Below are 18,721 nucleotides of genomic sequence, written 5' to 3'. Positions count from 1 at the left end.
GAAGGATCCTAGATGGCATCACCCAAATTTTGCATGTTCGAAGGTGGTACCCAGGAGATCTTGTAAGAGGGACCACCAGGAACATCCCATAGCACCCCTTTGGGTGTGACATGGTGCCCCAGCATGCCACAACATTCATCTTGGCTATAATCCTATCCACACTTTCCTGGGAGTAAGCCTCATTGACTATAATGGGATTTACTTCTGAGTAGACATGCATAGGATTGGGTTCTTTGAGACCTTCTGCTGTGACCTGTTCAGAAACTACCTGTTGCTGTGTTGCGGTTTTTCTGTAGCCTTCCAAAACACTCTTGTGCGTCATTCCCCTTTCCTGATAATTTTGTAGGGGAGAGAAAAATTGTGGCTCCAAAAAGGTTTTCTCTGCCGCAATGACTCCACTTAGAGTTTATTGCCTGTGTTTGGTTTTGACAAGAGAGTGATTGTTGCACAAGCAATTCAATAAAACTTCCATCCATTGACTCTGGGCTGGTTTTATGAGCCTCATTTGAATCCTTCCGAGCCTGGAGATCTTGGGGCTGTGTTTACATCTTACAGGTTTTTTGTTTGTTTTTTTTTTAATCCTACAGCATTATCCATCTAGGTGTTCATTAAAGCATTCCCCAGTGCTGCCTCCAATGGCTAATGGGAATAGCTTGGAAGTGGGCTGGGGAGCGGGAGTTGAGAGAAGAGCACTTTTCAACAAGTAGAGGTGGAGAAAATTGTTGGTAGAATCTCATAATTCAGTCTAGTAAACGATCTTTAATATAACATCCACGTGCCAGCCTACGGCGGAAACCCAAATAAAACCTATCCCGTCAACAACTGAATTCCTGGTCGACTGTTTTATTTGGTTTCCATTGTGTATTTGTGGATGGATGTTCCTTTAAAGGCAGATGGAATTTATTGCTACAGGCTTGTAATTAAAGCCCTCAAAAGTTCGTAGCCTACAAACACGTTAACTAGCTTTCTTGGGGCGATGTTGGGGTGGGAGAAACGAGGGGAGTGGCCCCTTCCGAAAAGTTCCAGTGGAGGTTAGTGGAATTTTTGGTGGTGGCAGCGGTGGGGTTTGTGCATTGTGTTGTGTTAAACATCTTTGTGTTGTGCCTGTGTGGGCAGCAAGAGGGCTTGAAGGGAATGGAGAGAAGAGGAAGCATCGGGGGGGGGGAAGGAGCATGGTAAGGCCAAACAGGAAGAGGAAGTGTAGAGGAGACGAGCGTGGTGGGCTGGAGTGGAATTGAAAAGTGGCCAGTTCTTTTTTTTCCAAATATGTCTGTGCATGTTTTTATTGAAGAGAAAAGCATTTGTCATACAATTTTCATCAGAAAAGAAAAGAATGAAAATATTGCACCATAAGTATGATAGGAAAGAAGCAAAATCAGTGCAGTAAAGCAAATGGGGCTTCATTTTGGACTGAATTATGTAACATTAGCAAAAGTGTACTTAAAGGTGTGCATTTTTAAGCGCCGTTCCGACCAACGATGGAACATATATATGATGGGCCATTGTTGGTTTACTGTAAAGCAGTTAAAGTTGAAACTCTTTACTTTGAAACTTATTTAAATTCTTTACCTTGGTGTCGGTGGTGTCCTTAAGAAGTCCCAGAAGCCTCCTCCGAGTCACGCCGGGCCACCACAGGCCTCGGAATAGCCCACAGAAACCTCCGGGTGCTGCTTCCGGTTTTTGGAAAACTAGTTCCAGATTGCTTGTGAAAACCTGAGGTAGCTTGCAGATTTTTCTACAGGCCATTCTGAGGTCCATGGAGGCCAAGCAGAAGACCTGTAGAAGATCTATAGAAGACCTCCAGGATCTCTTAATGACCACCACCACCATGAAGCTAAATTTTTATACATTTTTTTTTTAGAATGATAAAATCGCTTAAAATCAAAGAATGTAACCCTATCATTGAGCAACACATACCTGTACTTGGAGCTTCCTTCTGACCAAAGTGACACATGTCTTTCAGGAAAGCATATCCTTATTTACAAATGAGACAGAAGAATCCCAGCCCTTCCTGGGAGTCCTGAATTATCTTACTTGTTGCAAGCCAGGGTTTTGCAAGGGAGCTCACGGGTTCTCAGGTGGGAGGAAGTGAAATTGACGTACAGCCCAATTCTATCCACACTTTCCTGGGAGTAAGCCCCATTGACCCTAATGGGACTTCCTTCTGAGTAGATATGCATAGGATTGGGCAGCTAGTCTCACACCTGATCTTGAGGAGACAGGAGAAGCACAATGAAGATTTGCAGTGGGGGAGAGTCTGGAGATGAATTTTCGAGGTTGACAAAGACCTGGTCAGAAAGCAAAACTGGGCTCCTCAAAAGGTCCACGACAAGTTCATTGGAATGTAAGAAAATGAGTTTCATGGTTTATGCTGGTCTGTGACCGTAATAAAGATCAAGTTCAAGTTGGCAACCTTCAGTCTCGAAAGACTATGGTATCGCGCTCTGAAAGGTGGTTCTGGAACAGCATCTAGTGTGGCTGAAAAGGCCGATTCGGGAGTGACAATCCCTTCCACACCGGGAGCAAGTGCAGTCTGTCCCTGGTCTGTCTCCCTGGCTATGGGCCTTCCTTCTTTGCCTCTTAGCCTCAGACTGTTGGCCAAACTGTCTCTTCAAACTGGGAAAGGCCATGCTGCACAGCCTGCCTCCAAGCGGGCCGCTCAGAGGCCAGGGTTTCCCACTTGTTGTTTAGTTTCATGGCAGCCATAACACCTTTGCGCTCATGCGGGAGAATCCTAAGCATTCCACTCGTGGGCTATCTCTGATAGTTCTGCTAGCCAGAGAAAGGTGACAAAGATCTTGTCCGCATGGCCCTGAAGTCCTTATCTCAAATATTTAGTAATGTTCACCAGCTAAGCTAGCTCTGTCATGGTAACTGATACCTGCCCTGGCTTCTTGCTATATGTGTGCATTTTGGATTTAAGTTTGCAGTTGCTTGGGTTTACTTTTGCAGTTATTTTGACTTGCGTTTAGCAGAGACAAACAGCATTGGAGCCCGTCAGTGCTGTTCACGCTGACCCAGGTGACCATGTTTCCTGGACATTCTCCTGAATTCTTCCTTTTGGCTTGTCTTACTCTCATCATGATCTTTCTTGAATGTCATTCCATGACCTAGCCTTGGCTTCCTGCTTCCAAGTGCAGACATGCAACCTTGTGGGTACTTTTCCCTCTAGATTCAGAAATGGCACTTGGATGTAGAGGTCTGTGCCTTCAAAGTCTTCTCCACCTTACTCTATTGTTCACTGTACTTTTAGACTTTGATTGTCACTGAGTTGATCAACCCACGTCTGTTCTAAATCATACCAAAAGTGAGTCGATGTGACTGCATTTCGTCAGGTATTTTTTTAAAATAAAAAGAAACCCCTGCATGCACAACATTAGCGCATTGCAGTGGTTCTCAAACTTTTTAGGGGCCCTAGAGCCTACTGCCTGATTGATAAATGCTGAGGGGTGTGGCTACAATGGTGATTGGACAGCAGTGCTCCCCTCCCCAAGTAGGAGCTTATTTAACCCTTGATGCACATTGTCTGCTCTGCCCTGTCAGTTTCACAAGCCACCCAAAATGGGATCATGACCCACTGGTGGGTCCCAGACTCACAGATTGAGAACCGCTGGCATATTGGAAAGAAAAGGCTAGGCTCCATCTCTTCTCATTACAATACTTTTTTTCTAGGCAGATTTCACTATGGGAGAACACACGGAGCCCAGTTCCATCCAACTTTCCAGCACTAATGCAACCTCAATGCAGTCCCAGTATAAGGGAACAAACATTCCCTTACCTTGAGGAGGCCTCCATGACTACCTCTACACCGCAGTGCATGCCCCATTGGCACGGCCGCATCGCCACTGGAAAGCTAGATAGGATTGGGCCCTGAGTCGCTGAACCCATCCCACCTGCATGTTGTGCAGCTAAGGTTGGACTGAGACTGCATAACATCTCAGGTGGAGCAACAAGTGCTTAGCTTAACCAGTCGCATACCAGCTACCTTCATTTCTCCTCCCTGGGTCTGAGAAAGGAGATCAGGAACACAGCAGGACAAGAAGTGTGGACTACAACAGAGTGGCAGACTTGGGGTGCTGTAGGCCATCCCCCCTCTTCCACACTTACTCTTCCTCCTCTTTAAAAGAGAGGAGGTCTGATGGAGGTGTCTGAGGAAATGGAGGCAGCCCATCTCATAAATGGGCTGGCCCCATATGCCTCCATTAACCACCCCCAGTGAGAAGGCATCTGCTGAGTCACAAAAATTCTCAGTTAAAAGGAGCTCAAAATGGCAAAATGTGCTCTGCGTAGTTGGGTGAAATTATGCAGGAGAAAAGGGCAACCAAGTACGCTTTCTGATGGGACGGAAAGTACAACCATAGAGGCTGGCTGGGGTTTCTTTAACCAAGAAGTGGCAAAAGTCGCTGAGGATATGGCACATGTTCTCACTCTCTGCCGGTAATTTAAAGATGCTGAAGTTCGGTCTTAGAATGACAATGACACTCTTCGGTAGAACAAGGACCAGGATGCAAAGCAAGTTGGGTTGGTGGCAGGAGCAGCGTTGAGGCAAAAGGATTTGTGGACCTGACAACACCAAAATGTGTCACACAAAGCTTTGATTTCTTCACACAGAATAGCTCAATGGCACACCAGGGTGTCAGAGGCCTCTTGATGCCCTGTGCATCAAAGCTGCCCTGCCTAAAATTTTACCATTTTAATCATGCTCTAAAGATGTGCAATGTCCGTTTTCCCAATCCTTGAGAGCAGTTTTTTACTGATTCAGTCGCAACATTTGACTGATCCCTCAGGCCAGTGGTTCCCAAACTGCACTCGTAGAGGTGCCGCAGGATGTTCCAGGTCACCCCTTCTGTCGAATCTCCCAGGCGCTGCCATCTTGGATCTCACAAAATCTTGCAAGATCCAACTGGGTGACGCCCAAATCGCTTGAGATTTGGGTGCTACCCTCTTGGATCGTGCGCGGTTTGGGCGCCACCGTCCTTGATTTTGCAAGATCCAGGATGGAAGTGCCTGGCTGAGCTGGGAAGAAGAGGCTGCGGGGATACCGTGACCCCGGTAAGTTTGGGGACCACTGTCTTAGGTGGTCCTTCTCTCCTCCACCGTCACCCCCCCATCCACCCTTCTCCTTTTTTCTTTTTGTTTTAATTTTTAAATGGATGTTTCAATTTTGATTATTACGTTTGACAGTGATCCCTGCTGGTTCTTCATTCAGCATCTGTACAGCCTCGTTCTATCAATGGCCTGTTGTGGTTTCAATGGAACATCATGGGATGTCCTGGGTACGTCAGGCAGCAATGGATGGAGGTGCCTTTAACCTCATGTACCTGGCATGGTAAGCAGCAATAAAGACGGTTAACCTGCGTTCTAATGCCCAGGATTTCTGCACTTGGCGCCCCTCCCCTGGCTTTGAGGCAGCCATTTAATTTCGCTTCCTTGCTCTCATTGTCAGCGTCCTGCTTGCTTCACCTCGCAAAGGTTCATGGCTTTTTCACTGAGCTTTTCTTCCAGTCCCAGCCTCCTGTGTGATCTGCTGTAAATGAGCCTCCCATTCAGTTGTATAATGCTCCCATCTCTTGGCTTGGTGCAATCTTTATAGCTGGGGATGATGGGTGGAGTTTAGATTTTTGGATCTCCTTTTTTTTTTTTAAATCTTCTGCTGGAGCCTTGGGTGCTACTGGTGCAAAATGGTGGCTTGGGAGAGGCGGAGTGAATTGCAAAATGGTAGCTGGGGGAGGCAGAGCCCATTGCAAATTAAAGGCTTGTACAGTAATTTACATTTCTGGGTGGTTTTGTATACACTTCTCAGGACCTGCACTCTGATATTTTGCTCATGCTCCAACTAGGTTAGTCTAGTCTTTGGTCTCCATTTACCCTGCACGTGCCGGATCTCATCTGATCTCGGAAGCTAAGCAGGGTCAGGCCTGGTTAGTACTTGGATGGGAGACCACCTGGGAATCCTGGGTGCTGTAGGCTTGTACCATAGTCTTTCAAGACTGAAGGTTGCCAACCATCTCCCTATACTGAACACTATCTCCTGATCTTGTCTGATCTCCGAAGCTAAGCAGGGTCGGGCCTGGTTAGTACTTGGGTGGGAGACCGCCTGGGAATACCGGGTGCTGTAGGCTTCTACCATAGTCTTTCGAGACTGAAGGTTGCCAACCAGTCTAGTCTTTGAACCAAAGTTCCCAGGCACAGAGGAGGGGATATTTTAAAAAATCCAAACTATTGAGGCATGGTGGGGACAGGAAAGTTTGGAAGTGACTTTAGATGACAGAGTTGCTGGTACTTTCTACTCACCCCAGTCTATGGTGCAAGAACTTGGAATTATGAAGCGCTGGTTCAGGTGAATGTGTTTTTGCAAGCTGTTTTTTCAGAAAAATTGCTTCAGAATAATAAAGTGAAGGGTGCCCTATGCTAGGCTGCAATTTGGGGGGAAAGATACAAGTGATACACACACACAGGTGTGTATGTGACTGATCTGTGTTTTGGACGGAGGGCTTTCAAACCACCTGTTTTGATGTAACCAGCTACCAAAAACCAGCCAGAAATGTAGCTTAAAAGGTATTATATCTCTAATAATAAACAGTAAACCCTGTTTACTTCCAGCAGGGTTGCCCTGTTAGTTCGTTGCGGCCAAAACAGCAGAGTGTTTGACAGCACCCTTAAGGGACTATCATATTCATTAGCACTGACCTAAGCATTCTCCCATGTGAAAGCTTTCCCCCCACTGTTTTTAACCTCCAGAAATCTACAAGAGCCCCCTTTTCCAGTTTATCTGCCTTCTGCTTTCTCCAGTGTCTGTCCATGCCTTGTCTAGTCAATCCCTGACTGCAGTCCATTGGATGTACAGAGGCAAGGAGATCTGTGGCACCCAGAACCAGACTAATTTTTTCAGAGAGACCATTTTTTCAGAGGCGCGTGCGTTTGTGTGAGAGTGTGTCAGAGAAAGAGAGAGACAGACTCGTGCATACATTAAAAAAAACAAACCCCAAACCTGAAACCAAGCATGTTAAAGAGATGGGTGTGCCTCTGGTTCAGGGCCCCAGGAAGTGTCAAGGGGCATGCATCAAATTCATGCATTTTTATCTTGATCCATTGTCTCACTTGCCTCTTACTGGTTGCCATATCTGAAAAAGGAGTATCGGAGAGCTGAAAAAGGGTGTAGGGCAGCTGCAAGGATCAGGGGAATGGGGAGAACATCCTTTAGCAAGGACAGCTGCAACATATGGGGCTTTTTAGTTAGTGGGGGGAAAAGTGACCAAATGAGGGATGAGTTTGAGTCTTGTAAAGTGTGGCATGGTTTGGAGGGAACGGGGAGGGTGAAGTCTTTCCCCTCTCTCAGTTCGCTGCCAAGGTGTTGTCGAATGAAATGGAGCAGTGGGAGATTCCAGTACAGACATAAAGGAAAGGCTTCTTCATGTGGTTTGCTGTTAACCTCTGGGTTGCCTCACTGCAAGATGTGATGATGGCCTGTCGCCCAAACAGCTTTAGAAAGGCACTGGACAAATTCAGGGAGAATGAGTCCGCAGTCGTTCACGGAGGGCCAGGCTACTTGTGATGACTCTGTGCTGCCTCCAGCTTCAGTGGCAGTCTATCCCTGAACACCAGCTGCAGGGGAACAGTAGCAGAAAAGGGGCATGCCTTCACCTCCTGGCTGTGGGCTTCTTGGTCGCATTTGACTAACCACTATGGGAAGTATGGTAAGACGGGCCTTTGGGGCTGCACTTCTTATTCACCATCTAAAATAGCCTTGCCTGTTCATGAGCAACTGCAAAAAAAAAAAAAAATAGTCGGGGGTGGGCGGGAGACCATAGTTTCCTGCTTCTTCCTGTTCCCCTTCCCATACTCCAAATGTCAAAACGCTTGGCTTCTCTTTTAGTCTGCATGCTGCCTTTTTTTTTTTCCTCCTTCTGAATGTGTTCTTGAGTGCAAAATTACTCTGGGAGGGAAAGATTCGAGGAGGGGAAATGCTGGAGCCCAACCAAGAGGAAGAGGACTCTGCATTTGCTTCAGTCAGCAAGGGGCAGCTGGCTTGTCCTCTGCCTCTGAGCATGGATGTTGCTTTCTTTTTGCTGCTTGTGCATGGCGCTGAGTCCTCCGCTTCTGTCCACCCAGCAGTTAGCTCAGTGGCATTCTCTCCTGTCTTAGACACTCAGCTCCACTCAGAAGGGTGAGGTCCGGCTTCTCCCTCCAGCCTCCACTTCACACAGCTGCCCCAGTCCATGGGTTTCCGTGGCTTGGAGAGGAGGCTTCTAGGATCCTTCTCCATTCCTCAGTGCTCCGGTTTTTCCTGAAACTGAAGGATTTGGGGGTCAGGAGCCCACCTGGCCTTCAGCCTGCCTGTTTACTTCCAGCAGGGTTGCCCTGTTAGTTCGTTGCGGCCAAAACAGCAGAGTGTTTGACAGCACCCTTAAGGGACTATCATATTCATTAGCACTGACCTAAGCATTCTCCCATGTGAAAGCTTTCCCCCCACTGTTTTTAACCTCCAGAAATCTACAAGAGCCCCCTTTTCCAGTTTATCTGCCTTCTGCTTTCTCCAGTGTCTGTCCATGCCTTGTCTAGTCAATCCCTGACTGCAGTCTACTGGATGTACAGAGGCAAGGAGATCTGTGGCACCCAGAACCAGACTAATTTTTTCAGAGAGACCATTTTTTCAGAGGCGCGTGCGTTTGTGTGAGAGTGTGTCAGAGAAAGAGAGAGACAGACTTGTGCATGCATTAAAAAAACAACCCCCAAACCTGAAACCAAGCATGTTAAACAAAAGTGATCTAGTCAAGTAACAAGTACAGGGGATAAACAGGGTCTAAGACAGCTCAAGGAACACCCAAAGCCTTCTCATTGGGTCAACTCTAGCGTGACTGTGTCCAGAAAGGAACACTTGACCACCTCCCCCTATTCATTTTTTTCTTGCAAGATCTGGTTGCCCAGCTAGACTTTTACCTCTGAGCTCGGCCAAGGTGGGAGGTTTGTGTAAATGGCAGTTGCCAATTGTTTGCTCTGCAAAATGTCCTGCACGCGGTTTTACAAGCATTTGTGATTTGTTTTGCAATGCTAAGCACTGACGGCAGGAAAAGCATTTGAAATAAATGCATCTTGCATCGAATGATACTACCGCCCCATTTTCAGTGGAGAGCCCCAAAGCTGAGAGCGCTGGCTGATGGCGCCCCCACCCTTTCCTGCTTCACCCCTCTGCCTGGCCTCTCTTTGCTGTAATCTTCCCAGGCAAGCCTTCTCCGAAGCTGCCTTGAGCGCCTGGGTTTTGCCAGTCCCTTGCAGAGGGAATCTGTGTTTTGCAACAGCCGAGTCAGCACAAGCTTCAGTAAATTGCTTGGACAGCATCAGCGACAGCTACAAATGCCAAGATCTCATAAGGTCATAAGAACACTAAAAGATCCCTCTGCTACAGCCCACCTACTCCCTCATCTTGGCTAAGCAGAGTCCCCTCCAACAGCTCTTTCAGTGGCATGATTATCACGCAGCATAGAAGATCAACAGCCCTTGATTGGATGTCTTCTCCTCCTCTTCCTCCTTTCCTTAAATGGATTGGACGCTCCCTTTTAAAGCCACCTAATCTAGTGGCCTCGGCCACACATTGTAGCAGCAAATGGCATGAATTAAGTGTGTGTTGCAGAAGGGTGGTGGAATCCACCTGGATTTTCATTCATTCAGGCCATAATCCTAACCAGGTCTACTCAGAAGTACATCCTATTTTGTTCAGTGTCCCAGTGTTACTCTCATGAAAGTGTGGTTAGGATTGCAGCCTCATTCATTCATTTTTATACCACCCTTCCTGTAAGGACCTCAGGGCGGTGTACATAGTTCTCTCCTTTTGCCCTCACAACCATCCTGTGAGATAGGTGAGGCTGAGAGAGAGAGACTGGCCCAAGGTCACCCAGGAAGGTCACCCATCATGGCTGAGCAGGGATTTGAACCTGGACCTTCCAGGTCTAAGTCCAACTCCCAAACCACTACACCATCCTGGCTTTCACAGGTATTGTCTTTTTTTCCTCGAGAGAGGATGCTGGTATTCAGTGGGGGGACCGCAAGCATGATCCAATCTATAGTCTAACTGAGGAAGAACATGGGGTTGTTTGAAGGGAAGTTGTTCTAAATAAATGGGCTTTGCTGGGAAGAACCTGTGGGGACTGACATATGTGCCTCTGCTAGAAAACATCTCCTCTTTCAACTGTGTGCCATGATTCTCGTGCACCCGCATAGACAGGTTGCACCTCCAGTCTGAAATGGGTCTTGGGGCCCTCCTAGCTTGAGTTTGAATTTGTGGTCTCTGTGAGATGGGCGACCCTGTGATCTCCCATCCAGACCTTCTTAGCTTCCACAAAATCCCTGTGTCATGTCTCCGGACCGTGCCCTGGGGCCCCTGAAGCTGGAGGTCTGCCTGCCGGTCCCAGAACCTTGGAATGAAACCTCTGGCTTCTCTCCTGATTATCCTGCTGAACGCGAATGTGTTTGGCTGCTGACTTTCTCATCCTCTTCCACTTGGCAGCCGTGGCGTTTGCTTTCAGGGTGAGGCGGCCGATGCGGAGACCTCTCTCTTTCTCTGGATTTTCATCCTTTAATTGTGCATCAACCTTTTGGCCGAGGGCCAGCTCGTTGGGCTGCGACTCCATGCAAATGCAGCAATTCCTGTAGAGCCAGTCATGCAATGGACAGTGGTGTTATGCATACTAGCTCCCCTTCCCATTCTGCACAATTTTGCACATGTTTCCTTGGAAGTAAACCCTGCTGTGTCCAATGGGGCTTGCTCCCAGGTAAGTGTGTTGGGAATTGCAGCCTTAATCCCTCTGCTCTAAGTAACTCAAAAGTGTGCGCCCTCCTTCTGCAGGCTGGTCCAATGGAGGAGTCCACTGGACTCCAAACTGAGGAGTCCTCACTGGAGATCTTCAAGCAGAGTTGCTGGAGATGCTCTAAGACAGGGGTGCCCAAACCCTGGCCCTGGGGGCACTTGCGGCCCTCGAGGACTCCCAATGCAGCCCTCAGGGAGCCCCCAGTCTCCAATGAACCTCTGGCCCTCCAGGGATTTGCTGGAGCCCACACTGGCCCGACGCAACTGCCCTAAGCGTGACGGTGACTGTTTGACCTTTTGCATGAGCTGTGGGATGAGGGCTCCCTCCACTGCTTGCTGTTTCACATCTGTGATGCAGTAGCGGCAGCAAAGGAAAGGTCAGCCTTGCTTTGTGCAAGGCCTTTTATAGGCCTTGAGCTATTGCAAGACCTTCGTTCATTCATATAAGTTCATCTTTAATATATACATCTATGTAAACGTATGTAAACTTATTGAAATTTTAAATGTAAATTAATTCTTTTTCCCCCCTAGCCCCCGATACAGTGTCAGAGAGATGATGTGGCCCTCCTGCCAAAAACTTTGGACACCCCTGCTCTAAGAGGATACTACAAGCAGGGGTTGGATTAGATGGCCTTGTGGGTCGCTTCTATTGTCTTGATCCATTTTTGCATTCCTTGCCTTTTGTCCAGCTCTCTACTGCACCGCTGCCTTCTCTGTATAGTGTTTGCATTACCCCGGAGTCCTTTTCACGCTGCTGCAACTAGTCTTCAGCAGACATGCAGGAAACAATTGCAGAGTCTTCTCCATTTACCCAGACGTCACTCTCTCCCCTTCTTGTATTGTCTCTCTTTATATTGTGAGTGCCTTGGGGCAGGGTCTCTTATCACTAAGCTATATAGTCCTTCTCCTAATACAGGGGTCTCTAAACCTTTTGGCCAAAGGGCCGCATCAAATATCTGGTACAGTGTTGCGGGCTGGAAAAAAAATTAAATATAGATAAATACATTAAATAATTACATCAGAGATGGAACTTAGATGAATGAACAAATGAGTGAATAGGCTCCAATGTCCAGGATTACTCCAAGCACCAACACAGCCCAAGAAATAAAGCATACACTTAAATGAACCCCCATTCCCCCACCTCACAAGCACAACTCCAATTGTGTTTGGTGAACTGGGCCAGAGGCTCTCAGGGGATCGGAGGCTGGCCGCGGGCCAGATAGAGGCTCACCGTGGGCCACATCTGGCCCCCGGGCCGGGGTTTGGAGACCCCTGCCCTAATACTATACTGTAGACGTGTTCGTGTTCCTTAAGGCCAGGGCAGGCAGATTTGAAGAGCCAAAAGAACCATTTATATCACCCAATGGAAGTTTTGATTCAGTGTTGAGATATGTGGAACACTTTTGTAAGCGTCTCTTTATCTGTGGTTTATACTATGGTTTCGCTTTGGCGTTTCAGGGTTTTTGAATATTGCTGTGGTTCATTTCTCATTGTGTTCATCCTCCTGCCTTTCTGACCCTTCTAAGGATCCCCCCCCCAAGATAGTTCACAAAGAAATTCAATTCATTGGCATTGGAGCAGCGCATGAAGTCTGTTTAACATCATGCGCTCCGACTGTCTCTCTTTGCCAGTACCTATCGCTGGGAACTCTCTGTCCCTGATTTGTAGAGGGGTGCCTAGAATAAATCTTTGGAGTGGGAAGCCGATGCAGTTTGGCAGTGGTGTGTATGTAAAGGTGCACACATCGGCACAAGTGCAAGTGTGCTGTTTCTGCTGTTCCCCGCACATATTGCTGAACAAGTTTCCAGTTGCGTTTTCTTCGGGAACTACATCCAGATTCACTGTGAGACTAAGGGCATAATCCTAACCAGGTCTACTCAGGAGTAAGTCCTATTTTGTTCAGTGGGGCTCACTCTCGGGAAAGTGCAGTTAGGATTGCAGCCTGAATGTTCTATTGAAAAGATTTAGAAAACTGCGCACAACCCTCTGATGGTCAGGTTAGTGTACAGGAGCTGGAGAATAACCTTGAGTGATGCCCGGGTGATGTGGGTCTCTCTGGCAGTTACTAGGAGAATCAAATGTTGGTAGTACCTGGGGTCCACACAGTGTCTCCTGGAATGGTCCATATCATGCCCCCTGCCATGTTCGTGTGGAGCAGTACTCTTAAAGTGATGGCGATCGTACATACCCCCCCAGCCCATCTGTCTACCTCTCCAAGCCTGCTGCTTCACTCTGCACTTCACTCCTCTACTGCAGCATTTCTCAAACTTTGGGTCGTGACCCGATGTGCTGGGCCGTGATGCGATGCTCCTTATAGGACCGCAGTGCCTTATCGGGTGCCCCTGGCGGCCTCCTTCAGATGGTGCTCGACCCTCAATCACTCTGTTGGCATCTGCGGACCCAAGAATGCCCCGCGGAAGTGGTCAGAAGAGGCTTCCAATTTGCGGGTGCAACTTCCAGAAATTGCTTCTGGTCACTTCTGAGGGGCGTTGTGTGGCCTGCAGAGGAGCCAATGGAGTGGGTCGCTGGCCCAGTGTTACCTGAAAGAGGCTCCCAATAAGGCACTGTGGCACCATAAGGATCAGCGCATTGCAGTCTGCCACGGATTGCAAGGTGGATTGCGGCACTCAAAAGTTTGGGAACCGCAGTTCTGCGGACTTGCTTAGGTTGGAACAGGATCACTGCAACGGCAGTACTGCTGGAGGAAGACAGAGTGGGGGGAGATGCTATGTCTCCAAATTGCTTCTCCCTTCCAGCGCAGAAAGCGCTAAATAGGCAGGAGCTGGTGATTTGGAGCCTCCTGAGCTGCTTAGCCCTTCCTTGTGCTTACAGATATTGCTGCGTGCAAACCCCCCCCCCTTCTGTTGGTACTTGGACATTTGTGTCCTGGTCAAACGTGTCCCAGCACTGACATCCCTGGACATCTGCGCCTTAGCCAGTCACATGTGATCGCCACTAACCTATCTCTGTCCCAACCACCTCCAGTCCTCTGACGTATGAAGCACGTTGAGAAGAAAAGTGGGATCTTCTCTTTTTTTTTCCCAGTTCCTTTTGAAGTTTACAGGGTCTAAATTTGCCAGATCAATTGTTAAAAGTAACCTGAAATTTGTCTTGAGATTGTGAGGAAGTAAGAAACAGCCAGCACTCTCGCCAACATAGCTAAGGGGAGGGCTGGTGGGGACAGGTGCCCCGGTGTCAAGACCAGAAGTGCCTTTGGTTGCATCAGGAGGTGTGGGAAGGTTGCATGCAGCCTTCCTCAGTAGGCCTCCTTGAGGCTTTCAAAAGGCACTTCTAGTTTTTGCCAGAAATTGGAAGTGCCTTTCAAAGGCCTCCATAAAGCCTTCTGAGGCCCCAGAGGGGGTATGGGGGTACCAAAAATGCATGTGCCCCCATTGCCAGGAGCCACTGAGCACTCTTCTTGTGGTTCAGGAGGGTCTTCAGCTGTTTTTAACCTTCTCAGAAATGATAGAGGAAATGAAACATCTGTGGGGGGGGGATCTTGGTGGTGTTGCGTGTCCTCACCAGACAGCTGGAAGTATTCACCCCTGGCAAGCTGGTGAGTGGGACCTGTGGATGCCTGCAAATGGGGAGGTGCTCGTTTTCACTTGGGCAGTGTTGGAGCATGTGGGGTGAACGATGGGCGCAAGTGGACTCCACGTTGACCACCTTTGTTCTTCCTGCCCTTCTTGTTTTGCAGGTGATAAGGTGAGTGGGAAAGGAAGAGGAGGTGGAGATGGAACTGCCAAACCATGCCAAACAACTGCTGCTGCAGCTAAACCAGCAACGAGCCAAAGGTTTCCTCTGCGACGTGATAATCGTAGTGGAAAATGCCCTCTTTCGTGCCCACAAGAGTATCCTGGCAGCCAGCAGCATGTACTTCAAATCCCTCGTCCTGCACGACAACCTGATCAACTTAGATACGGACATGGTCAACCCCACCGTGTTCCGGCAGATCTTGGACTTCATTTACACTGGGAAGCTCTTAATGACTGACCAGCCCAGTGAACAGAACTTCAATGCTCTCCTGACCGCCGCAAGCTACCTCCAACTACATGACCTGGCAGCCCTTTGCCGAAAGAAACTGAAACGCAACGGGCGGGCATTCGCTGGCCGAGCCAGCGGCGCCCCCAATGTCGGGAGGCCTCCCCGGAGCCACAGACTGTCCACTGCTTCAGTCATCACTCGTTATTCAGGGTCAAGTGAGGGGATGAAGGGCTCTCAGTCCAAGGAGATTCCAAAGGGAAAGATCTCAGATGATGAGGTCTTCATCAGCAGTTCCAACCAAGAGAATTCTCATGCTTTAAGTAGAGGTATTGGTAAGAACGGAGGAGACGGAAGCAGCAGCAGCGCTAACGGGAGTGGGGTTGACCAGGAGCTTGGTCTGGACCTCTCCAAGAAGAGCCCGTCACTTCCGACAGCCGCGTTGCAGGACGACATGCAGCAGAACGAAAGTCAACGCGATTCCCCCCAACCTGCCTCAGCCCCCGCAGCCAACAGTGCCTCATCGTTCGACGAGTCCACCACCGGAGCCCCCCCAAGCCTAGCTGACAACTGTGAACCCATGGAAATGGACTTGAGTGAAGACCGCCAGTCCCTCCTGGAAGGCAGTCAGCGGAAGAGCCTGCGCCATTCATCCCGCAAGAAAGAGTGGATCAAGAAGGACAATGCCTTTGACCGGAAAGAGTGCGGCAAAGGCGGCGAGGAGAGGGAGGGGCTTCCCAACGGCATCCTGATGGGCCCCTTGTGTAAGTCGGCGGAGCGGAGCCTGAACCTGGGTGCCTACGGGGCAGAGCTGCCGTACCCGTGCAAAGAGGACGTGGAGAACGGGAAGGAGAACAGCGACGACAGCGGGCAGAGCGAGAGCGAGAGCGGGGGGCACACCAGCGCCAACTACGTTTACCGGCAGGAAGGCTACGAACCGGTGGCCTTCGGGGACAACCTGTACGTCTGCATCCCCTGTGGGAAGGGCTTCCCGAGCTCCGAGCAGCTCAATGCCCACGTTGAAACGCACACGGAGGAAGATCTGTACATCAAGGAGGAAGGCGCGTACGACGACAAGGAGGAGGAGGCGGAGGATCTGTCCAATCCCAACCAGCCCTACACCGCCGAGTCACGTCCCTTCAAGTGTTCGGTGTGCGAAAAGAGCTACAAAGATCCGGCCACCCTCCGGCAGCACGAGAAGACTCACTGGCTGACGCGGCCCTTCCCTTGCAACATCTGCGGCAAGATGTTCACGCAGAGGGGCACGATGACGCGGCACATGCGCAGTCACTTGGGCCTGAAGCCCTTTGCCTGCGAGGAGTGCGGGATGCGCTTTACTCGACAGTACCGACTGACGGAGCACATGCGCGTCCACTCAGGGGAAAAGCCCTACGAATGTCAACTGTGCGGTGGGAAGTTCACCCAGCAACGAAACCTCATCAGCCACCTGCGCATGCATACCTCTCCGACATAAGCCAAAGACTCTGCAATGAGCTCTGAGCCCACCTGCCGTGGACGCATCTTTCCCTAGACTTGCTGCTTTAAAAAAAGGGGGCATTCCGTTCCCTCTTCAGTCATGGGAGGCCTCAACCAAACAGAGCTTTATCTCCTTCTCTTCCCGCCCCACCCAACCTCCCCCCCCAAATGCAAGGAAAATCAGTTGTCACTCAAGCTGCTGCCTCCCACGTTCGCGGTTTCCTTGACCATGTAGATCAAACCATAGCCAGAAACAGTGGCCTAGCTGGAGGAGGGCAGGGCAGCCAGTCCAGTGGGGAGGCTCAGTGGGGTGGGCAAGCGGCCCCTCCCTTCAGAGCCATTCCCGGCGGGGGGAGCAAGACAGAGCCATATGGCTCCATTTTGCTCCCCCTGCAGGGAATGGCTCCAAAGGGAGGGGCTGCTTGCCCGCCCCGCTGATCTGTCCCCCCCTCCAGCTACGCCACTGGCCAGAAATGCCAGTGCTCTGCTAGGTTTCCGGGACAAGTAGTTTAACTGTAAGAGCCCCGGTGTGGAGGGGGGGTCCCCTCTTACCACATTGCAATGAATTTGAATTGCTGCCCAAAAGGGGCCAGGGGGAGAAGATGGACCCCAGGCTGCTCCTCCTCCCTCGGTTTACTTTACTTAGCACTTTGGAATTGTGTTACAAGCCTGACCCCCCAGTATTACTGCCACGATGCAAACCCACGCTGTGCCGTGACTTTTTGTGACACCCAGAGGCTACCCTCGCTAGCCCCCTGGGCATTAATTGTTTTTTTCCCTCCTTCTCAATTGAACATGGATCATTTGTCCCGAAGAACCTATCGGTGAGGGCATTTCTTGCCAATTCAAGTCCTGTTTTGGGGGCTGGGGGGGGCTTCTTTTTTTTTTTTTCCTCTGGAGCCCTTTCATGAGTCCTACTAAGCGAACTTGGGGGGGACTTACTGCAGACTTATCGTGAAGCTGTTGGCCGAAGGCGGCAGTATGATCGGCCTCCATAAATTGGAGGTAGCCAGCAGATGCTATCTCAGAGTTTTCATGCATGATGTAAGAGGAAGCTGGCATCACTGCCTGTTCTCCTCCCCCATTTCCCGCGATGTCCAGCCTTGGCGCACTCGCCCCGTCACCAAAAACGCCCCCCCTTCTCCAACTCTCTCCCGACTTTCAGTCTCTTCAGCCTTATCCATGACTGAATTGGGGGGGGGGGGCTGGATGCCCCTGGGGAATTTCTTTCAATGAGCAGGGGTCATCCTTACATTGTTTGTTTTTCCCCCCTACTAGTTTCGTATGAATATTCTTTGCTTAGAGGTACTTGTTTTATTAAGAGAGAAAAGAAAAAAGCATTTGTGAAACGTTTATGTAATTATCGGAACTGGAAAGTCTGACGTTACTTTTTGGAGTGGGTGGGGAGTAGGTTTGATGTAGGGTGGAGTTGCTACCAAGTTCCTTTAGGTACCCTTTTTTTGTTTTAGTTTTATTTTTTATTTTGTGTGTATGTGTGTGTGTACGTATAGCTTCTTCTCCCTCACTAAGGAGCAGGTCTGTACGGACAGATCTGTTCCCTTTGCTACCTCTTGAACTCATGAGAACAATAAGATGGTTAGTGAAATATTAGGTGTGGCGTGGTTGTATTTTCTCTCTCCCCCCCCCCCCCCGGCCTCCCAGTTGTAAGTGAACGTACAAAGTAGGAACTCAGTTGAAAATTTAAAGGAATTTTTACCACCTTGTTCTTCTCCCACCAAGAAATCAGCTTAAAACGACCATTGAAACAAATCTTGGCCAAAGACAATAGGTAGACTTTTTTTTTTTCCTTTTTAATCCAGAGGCCCAAGTGAAAACCTCTGCAGGGGTCACTGACTCCCCAGATACCGGATTTTTCTATCCAGATGTTGTTGTGTTTTTGTTTTAAATAAGAGGAAACTTCTTTAAAAAAACATTTTCAGAGTTCTGGGGGCTCTTTCCAGCTTTTGTTTATTGAACCTGGATGCTACGGGGCAGAGCGCAGTTCTTATCCGTTGCTTTCCCAAAGCATCTGGGTTAGCTTGTAACCATCGGACAGGATGAGCGAATGCAGGGCCAGGTGCGCTACGAGGATCCAGTGTGCAATAAGAGTGGGGAGGGCATAGGTAAGTGTTTGGAACCAAACCAAAGTGTTTCATATCCTCCCTCTCCCCCCCCCCCAAGAAAATCTTGGGGAGTTTTGAGTTTTTGTTTGTGTTGGCTCCCCCCACCAGGAAATCTTAACACATGTACAACAAGAAGCCTCTGTATCACGGCCAACAGCTGCTACAGGTCTAGGAAAAGAGGACAGGGTATTGCCCGCCATTTTGTGCCCCCCTTGACCTTGTTGGCCTGACTTTTGTGTGGAAAGCGATGACTTTTCAATTTTTGTTTTCTCCCCTCCCCCCCCCGTCCCGGTGGTGGAGTCCGGTGGTAAAAATTTCATCCCCCTGTAGAATCATC

General features: G+C 49.2%; 1 protein-coding gene and 1 pseudogene across 3 annotated transcripts in view; both read left to right on the top strand.

The window, feature by feature from the left end:
- Nucleotides 1-16,535, top strand: part of HIC2 (HIC ZBTB transcriptional repressor 2) — an 81,451-nt gene extending 64,916 nt beyond the window's left edge. For all 3 annotated transcript variants that reach the window (XM_066609866.1, XM_066609867.1, XM_066609868.1), the window contains exons 3-4: nucleotides 5,185-5,329; nucleotides 14,502-16,535. In XM_066609866.1, the coding sequence (XP_066465963.1) occupies nucleotides 14,538-16,259 (1,722 nt within the window). In that variant the 5' untranslated portion in view covers nucleotides 5,185-5,329; nucleotides 14,502-14,537 and the 3' untranslated portion in view covers nucleotides 16,260-16,535. The remainder of the gene's footprint in view (nucleotides 1-5,184; nucleotides 5,330-14,501) is intronic.
- Nucleotides 5,857-5,970, top strand: LOC136634954 (5S ribosomal RNA; annotated as a pseudogene).
- Nucleotides 16,536-18,721: the final 2,186 nt, after the last annotated feature.

The sequence above is a fragment of the Tiliqua scincoides genome, chromosome 14 (assembly GCF_035046505.1).
Source record: "Tiliqua scincoides isolate rTilSci1 chromosome 14, rTilSci1.hap2, whole genome shotgun sequence".
NCBI classification, from domain to species: domain Eukaryota; kingdom Metazoa; phylum Chordata; class Lepidosauria; order Squamata; family Scincidae; genus Tiliqua; species Tiliqua scincoides.
Note: the sequence above shows the minus strand (reverse complement) of the source record. Positions and strands in the feature narration are given on the sequence as shown.